Below are 7499 nucleotides of genomic sequence, written 5' to 3'. Positions count from 1 at the left end.
TACAGAGTGAGGGACAAGGTACAAGGCCAGTATGCATAGTATGATAACTTCAGAGAAAAGCATGTTTATCCAAACGGACTTTGCACATGCACTGAAGCCATGAATCTGACAACGGCTGCGTAACAAAAATGCTCTTTATTATCATCAAAAATGTTTCATCTTAGAGTCACATGGTCAATCCCAGCATGCAAAGCAGCACTGGGTTCCCACAGCTAAAAATTGTTCGTGGTCACGAACCAGCCTTCTAATGGAATGGCAGTTTCCTCTGCTGAATCTTTCCACCTCGTGTCACCCTCTTCTGATCCTTCCATCCCTTAAAAAGAAGCTTAACCATAAATATCTCCCACGAAAGCATCTCCCACCCACGCTTCCTCGAAGACGCCACAAGCCCATCCACATCCCGGTCTGCAGGAGACGCCTCAAGTCTTGTGCACGCGATTGGTGGAGCCCAGCGCCCCCTTGAGGCTGAGGCGGAAAGCGGGCCTGCGGGCACGCTCGGGGGGCCAGCGCAGCAGACAGGAGCGGCGCAACATGCCACGTCGCAGCAACAGCGCCCGGCTCAGCCGATGGTCCGGCACATCCTCCAGGAACACCAGCACCACCGAGTCCCGGCTCTCCTCGATCAGCTGGTGCATGGCGTGGTGCACCTTATACCTGGGGAGGGAGACAGCGGGGGGGCGTTAACTGGGAGCAGCCTCACATTACCCTAACCCTAATCCCGTGTTTCCCATCATGCACTGGGGACTCATTATACACACAATGGGCTATTGGACCGACACCCCAAGATGGATGGATGAATGTATATAATCAAATAATCAGCCACAGAAGGACACGTTCCTGCATTTTCTCCATTACTATGTGTAAAAGTACCCTGCAGTGTGGAGGCGGCTCCGGTACGAAAAGGAAATGTCCCACCCTGCCCCCCAGCCAGGAAAACACTTTGAGTACCGAGGCTTTGAGATTTACAGAAGGAACATCGCCCCCACACAGAAATTAAAAGGGCAGCGTGAGCCGGCAGCTGACAACCATTAGGGGGCGCCGGCAGATGGAGAAATCAATGGGAGACCTCCTGCCTTGAGACGGCAGTGAGAATCACTTCCCCTGCTTCTACCGTTCTCACTTCTGCTAGCACGGTGACGGACAATGTCTCACGTACAGTGTACACCAGGGGTCCTTCAGGAGCGTCTCCGTGACGATAAACACTATCTTCCTGGATTGCCTCATCTTCTCCACTATACTTTCGAGTCGCGAAGTGCCCGGAGTAAAGTCACGATCCTCCAGGCAGAACCCAAAATTCTCCTCCTCCTCCAGTGGCAGGAGATGCCGATCCACCCACTTCCTGTCTTCCGGAGCATGTATCACATAGGCGTCATACAGGAACCTCTCCTCGCCCAGGTCCACTTCCCTGAAGCCCAGGGTGCGGCTAACCACCACCTTCCAGTAGAACTGTATCCTCCACCCCTGGAAGCGGAGCAGGAGGGCAGTGCCCATGAGGACCAGCACTGTGGTGCTGCTCAGCACGAACAGGGTCTGGAAGGGGGTCATGTCCTTGCACGACAGCCCGTTGAACCGTGTGACGGATTTATTGAAGTAAGCGGGGGGGGTGTTGCAGATGTAGGCTGAGTCACGCTGGGGTACACTAGCATTGGTGGTATTGAGCCAGTCCACAAACCAGAAGATGCTGTCGCAGGTGCAGTCGAACGGGTTCTGGCCCAAACGCAGCACGGTCAGGTTCCGCAGCACCGGCTGGAACACAGCCTGCGGAACCGAGGTGATATGGTTTTTCCGCAGGTCCAGGGAGCGCAGCGAGACCAGGTCGCTAAACACGCCGTCGTGCAGAAATTTCAGCACGTTCCCAGCCAAGCTGAGGTCCTGCAGCTGCCGGAGGCTGCTGAAGGCATGGGCCGGGATCTCGTCCAGGCCGTTGTAGTCTAGCTCCAGAACCGTGAGGTTCTCCAGGCCCTGCAGGAAGAATGTGGGGCCTTTGGGGGCGACGCTCTTCCACATGTCTGCCAGGTTGTTATGCTGCAATTTCAGCACTTTGAGTTGTCCTAGGCTGCTTAGTAGGTTGGCACTGAAGATGGCAATGTTATTGTTGCTAAGATCCAGCAGCGAGAGCTCCTGCAGGGGCAGGAAGGGGGACGGCTCAACATCCAGCTGCCCCAAGAGGGTACCCCTCAGCAGAAGCGATTTAAGAGTGGGCACACTGACGAACGACGAGGGCCTCAGCTGGATCTTCTGCTTGTTGAAGGACAGGCAGAGCTCCTGAATGCTGACCAAGCCCCTGAACTCAGCCCCGGTCAGGACCTGGGAGATGAAGTTGTCCGTGAGGTAAAGCCTGGTGAGGTTCCGCAGCCCGGAGAAGGCGTCGTCGCGGAGCAGCTTGATGTTTGCGGCTGTCAGGTTGAGCATGCGGAGTGGCGAGTCGGCCAGCGATGCAAACGTGCTATTGGTCACCGTGCTGAGGCCTGCCAGACTCCAAGACAGACTCAGGTTCTGCAGGCTCGACAGGCCCGAGAAGGTGTGTGCCGACAGGTTGTGCAATTTCGTTTCATCCAGCCAGAGGGACTCCAGGCGCTTCAGCGGCTGGAAGGTGTAGTCATCTATAAGGGCATTGTTCACCAACGCCCTCTGCAGTTTCAGTGACTTTAGGTTCCCTAGCCCTGTAAATGTGTCCTTGGTGAGATGGTAGAAACTGTTCCCCTGCAGCGACAAATCCTCCAAAGTGTGAAGCCAGCGGAAAGATCCGGAACCGATGGAGCTCATGCCATTGTGGGAAAGGTCCATGGAGGTGAGGTTGGTGTCCTGCAGGCCCATAAATGTGGTGTTGGTGACAGAGACAAGCTGCATGTTCTGCAGCGACAGCCAGCGGATGGCGCTGCCTGCAAGCTCCCGGGACAAATTCTCCACAAGATGCGGGCTCTGCTTGGTTCTGTCCAGCACCAGCTCTTCCAGTTCCCTCAGAGGCTTTAGGCAGCCTGGGTTCAGCTGTAGGTGGGCAGGAGATACAACGGGGTCACTGTACCATCATGTAGGAGATGGTGACATCGCGGCAGAACCACAAAGTGCCAGAGCAATGGTGAAGCGGCGGGCTGAAGAGAGAACGTGTGTGTGTGTGTGTGTGTGTGTGTGTGTGCAGTGGGAGCCACACTCACCTCCCTGAGTGGCAGTGAGGCCATCCTCAGCACCCGGACTGAGGACTGATTGAGCCAGGAGAAGTCATCTTTCTGCAGGATGAAGATTTTGTTCCCCGACAGCGAGAGCTGCTCCAGACTCCGCAGCTGTGGCTGTTTCCCCAGCCGAGTCGAGTTCAAACCGTTCACAGACACGTCCAGAGACGTCAGATTCTGCCACACAGACAGAACCTTTACATTGCAGGCCATCAGGCAGCATCTTAGTTAAAGCACCATACAACAGAGCAGCGTAGTTACAGATAAAGGATGGTATAGATAACCAGGATACTAGGAGCACATAGTGATGTGAGCAAGCAGAAGATGTTTGCTAGCAGAGTGGCTATTGATGAGTGATATCTGGGCTGGTAAGGACTTCTTGAAAGGTGATTTAGGGGTTAAGCACCCGAGGGCTGAGGGGCATCCCAGAGGGGTTGCAGGCGTGCTCACCTGCAGCGGCCTGAAGGGCTCCCCTATGAGCTTCAGCCGGTTGGAGGTCAGGTTGAGCTCCATCAGCTTGGAGCAGTTGAGAAGGTCCTGTTCCCGCAGGTTGCGAATCTCGTTGTGCTGCACGTGCAGCTGTGTCAAGTGTGGCAGTGCCAGGCACAGGCCCGCCTCCAGCGTCCGCACGTTGTTGTAGCCGGCCTGGAGCAGCCGCAGCCCCCAGTACCGGCCCAACACCGCCACGTTCAGAGTCCGCAGCCGGTTGTGTGACACGTCGAGGCTGGTAAGGTTACTGGGGAGGTCATCGGGGATCTGCAGGAGGTTCTGGTGGCTGCAGTCGGCCGTCTGGTTCACCACACGACAGCCCACCCCCCTCTGCCCACTGTAGCCAGAGCAGAGGGGCAGGAAACCTCCTAGGATCAGGAGAGCTCTCCACATGGCGGCACTCTCACACTGAAGAATAACATGATAATTAACAACTCACTCTTTGTGTTATCACTGCGCCAACACGTATAGGATTGCATAACCAGTGCTTGAAGTGGCCCAGTACTCACCGGTACTCAGTACCAGCACCTCTGTTTTTCTCTTCTGAGTACTGGCACCTCTCAGTATCTGCTAGTGCTGAATAATAAGGGATTACCGGCACCAAGTACTGAATAACAAGGGGAGTATCAGCGCGCAGTATTAAATAACAAGGGGAGTGGTGGCACCCAGTACTGAATACCAAGGAGAGTAGTGATACCTGGTACTGAATAATAAGAGGAGTACAGACACCAGGTACTGAATAACAAAGGGAGTACCGGCACCCAGTACTGAATAAATGGGGAGTACCGGCACCCAGTACTGAATAACAAGGGGAGTACCGGCACCCAGTACTGAATAACAAGGGGAGTACCGGCACCCAGTACTGAATAACAAGGGGAGTACTGGCACCCAGTACTGAATAACAAGGGGAGTGGTGGCACCCAGTACTGAATACCAAGGAGAGTAGTGGCACCTGGTACTGAATAATAAGGGGAGTACCGGCACCCAGTACTGAATAAACGGGGAGTGCCAGCACCCAGTACTGAATACCAAGGAGAGTAGTGACACCTGGTACTGAATAACAAGGGGAGTAGTGATACCTGTTATTGAATAACAAGGGGAGTACCGGCACCCAGTACTGAATAAACGGGGAGTGCTAGCACCCAGTACTGAATAACAAGTGGGGTACCAGCTCCCAGTACTGAATAAAAAGGAAGTGCCAGCACCCAGTACTGAATAACAAGTGGGGTACCAGCTCCCAGTACTGAATAAACGGGGAGTGCCAGCACCCAGTACTGAATAACAAGTGGGGTACCAGCTCCCAGTACTGAATAAAAAGGAAGTGCCAGCACCCAGTACTGAATAACAAGTGGGGTACCAGCTCCCAGTACTGAATAAAAAGGAAGTGCCAGCACCCAGTACTGAATAACAAGAGGAATACCAGCACCTGTTTCTCCCCACTTCAAGCACTGCACGTAACCTTAAATATGTGTTAAACTAATAATAATAATAATATCTACAACTACAAGTATCAGAACAAGTATCAAACATCGTTAAATCTTTGTCCAATCATGTCGCAGAGTGCAGGTCACTTGCCACTTCGGTAAAGGGCTCCTTTTATCTCAGGTAGCTAAATTGTTCTTGCCATCTTGTTAGAAGCACTAACAAGACGGCAAAACAAATTTTTTTTCGTAGTTAACGTGTTTGCTGGCTAGCAGTGTCTTGGTTCTTCCAGAGAGACTTTCACGCAGAACCTAGCAGCCCCCCCCCCCCCCGTTTCCATTCACTTTCTGCATGTGGTGAGTGGACAGGCCAGCCACTGCGCCCCCTCCCATATGAAGTACGTCCCTAAGGCTATACCTTATTATTTATTAGCGCTAGTTGTGTATTGCTTGTTTATAGCGCTCAGATATACGAAATCATTTAAGTTATGCATCAGTGAGTGCTGCTATAATGAATTACGAAATTCTTCGTAATTCGTTTTATATTTTATAAAAAATATTTGGAATAAAACATTTGGCATAAAAATAAAATATTATAAATATGTCAGAGATTTGTTTATAAACAAAACACTTTCGTTTAAAGAAAAAATATCTACCACTCTGTCTACGTTAAATCGATTCATACAGTTGTGTTAGTAGAACTACGCTAATCGTGTCGCAGGGCTACTTAACCAGACACGGGCTGTTTTTCAGAAAACAGCTCGGTGTTTTTCTTTTTTTTACACAACTGTTGCGGATAGTCGGACGATCGACCTTGGGAAGCTGAGCACAGACAATCTGAGCAGTAACGCTTCACTCTTAGAGGTCGCAGCTGTTATGCAACAACATACTAATATAGCCTAATGACTCATAAAACAAACCTATACCGACTTCAGTGTTTTACTGCTCCACCCTTTTCACCTCAGATAGCTTAGTACTTCCGTAGCCTAGACTATATCCATCACCTATACAAATAATCATATTATGATAATATTCCAGATATAGGCCTAACGTGTTAATAATGTTACTTAAAGGCTTATGAGACTTTAAATGGTGTGCAAATTGCTCGATTCTCCAAATAAATGCTCTCAGCGGCAATAGCATGGGTACTTTCGAGCTAAAAAAATAATCACTACAACTGACAGCTCATAATGGCGTTGTATGAAATAAGCAATATGTACGGATATGAATCGGCACTGCAGGAAATTAGAAACACGGTTGCGGCTGGAAGGGCACTGGTCGTAATCTTCACACGGAAAAACGTATCACAGCGGCATGCGGAAGACATGATGTATCACTTTCCCAATGTCTGGCGGAGGTTTATCTGAATATACTGTATTCTTAGACACCTACGAGATCTAAAACACATTTAAAAATTAAAGTCTGCAGCTACTGTAAGTTTTACTTCAATTTAGGTATTCTAATCAATGACATGTTATTAGATTTGTGTAACTTTTGCATAGAAACTGACAATGACACCTACCTCGCTGGCAGTAAAAAAGCCCATTAATAAAGGCGCAGTTGGCATGCTGGAGGAAAAGGCGGAACTAATGGGAAACTTTACTTCGCGTCTCTGCCGAGGACCGGAGGCTTTGCTGCCTGTGTCGGTTCCTTTGCAACAATATTTTCACAGAAGTGAAAACGAGACTGAGTTAAAATAACTAAATCAAGGGGATATATTGTCATGTTCCCTATTTCCTTGGTGCCGTGCTTTGCTCAGTTTCGTAATAATTAAATTCACTTCCCCGCATTCACCACCACGTCACCTGCAGGTCTTTTGAAGCGATTTGCGGCAATTTTCTTCATAATCCATTAAAACCTAAAAATTATCTGCAGGCCACTCGTTTCGAATGTCACATTTGCACAGATGGTGGGGATCTCGCACATAATTGGCGCGGTCCTTTTAACGGGTGACTGTGGGAAATGATCACAGGATCAGGCCTTTGACGCGGCTGCATATTCGGTCCTTCTGTGTTACACGTTTCACTTAGGGATGGGTTTTAAACTGGCACCTCGAATATCCTCTCGACAGACAAGCCATTAAATAATTTGAATCTCACTTCCACTGTCCGTGACGGCTCTCTTTGCTTGTATAATTCAGGTTCAGACTATAAATAACCCTTGAGCTGGACGGTATCCAGGCTTCGACCTCACACCCTTCAGCATCCCAGTCCTGTACTTGGGCCTATCTGCTGCATAACCTTCTTTAGTGCCTTTATTTCTTAGCCAACGCACTAAAATATAGTTTTATTAATGAAGTTTCCAAAAATTGCTTTATTCAAAGGTACAACGGAAGCCCTGGGCCTTGATTAGCAATCTTAACCAGCAGGACCCCTGTCCTTCACCGTTACGCTACAGTAGTAGTGTGCATTTTACCCGC

General features: G+C 50.0%; 1 protein-coding gene across 2 annotated transcripts; it reads right to left on the bottom strand.

Annotated features, from left to right (window-relative positions):
- Positions 1-116: 116 nt before the first annotated feature.
- Positions 117-6972, bottom strand: tlr3 (toll-like receptor 3). 2 transcript variants are annotated; one of them, XM_023830747.2, is made up of 6 exons: positions 6603-6972; positions 4169-4235; positions 3621-4067; positions 3156-3347; positions 1157-2988; positions 117-654 (listed from the first exon to the last, which is right to left on the bottom strand). In XM_023830747.2, the coding sequence occupies exons 3-6, from the start codon at positions 4050-4052 to the stop codon at positions 420-422; spliced, it is 2691 nt and encodes an 896-aa protein (XP_023686515.1). In that variant the 5' UTR covers positions 4053-4067; positions 4169-4235; positions 6603-6972; the 3' UTR covers positions 117-419. The 2 variants fall into 2 exon arrangements, with proteins under 2 accessions (XP_023686515.1, XP_023686513.1); XM_023830745.2 differs by lacking the exon at positions 4169-4235.
- Between the last annotated feature and the right edge of the window lie 527 nt (positions 6973-7499).

Source organism: Paramormyrops kingsleyae, chromosome 25 (assembly GCF_048594095.1).
Source record: "Paramormyrops kingsleyae isolate MSU_618 chromosome 25, PKINGS_0.4, whole genome shotgun sequence".
In the NCBI taxonomy this organism is placed as follows: Eukaryota; Metazoa; Chordata; class Actinopteri; order Osteoglossiformes; family Mormyridae; genus Paramormyrops; species Paramormyrops kingsleyae.
This window is presented reverse-complemented; position numbering and strand designations above follow the sequence as displayed.

What these genes read in the sequence shown, in the direction of transcription:
- tlr3 (XM_023830745.2), bottom strand. Translation starts at nt 6,647, where the DNA reads ATGCCAACTGCGCCTTTATTAATGGGCTTTTTTACTGCCAGCGAG. An exon ending in AGCCCTTCAGGCCGCTGCAG is followed by an intron (nt 3,348 to 3,620) that starts GTGAGCACGCCT and finishes TCTGTGTGGCAG; the next exon opens with AATCTGACGTCTCTGGACGT. An exon ending in AAGGACCCCTGGTGTACACT is followed by an intron (nt 655 to 1,156) that starts GTACGTGAGACA and finishes CTCCCTCCCCAG; the next exon opens with GTATAAGGTGCACCACGCCA.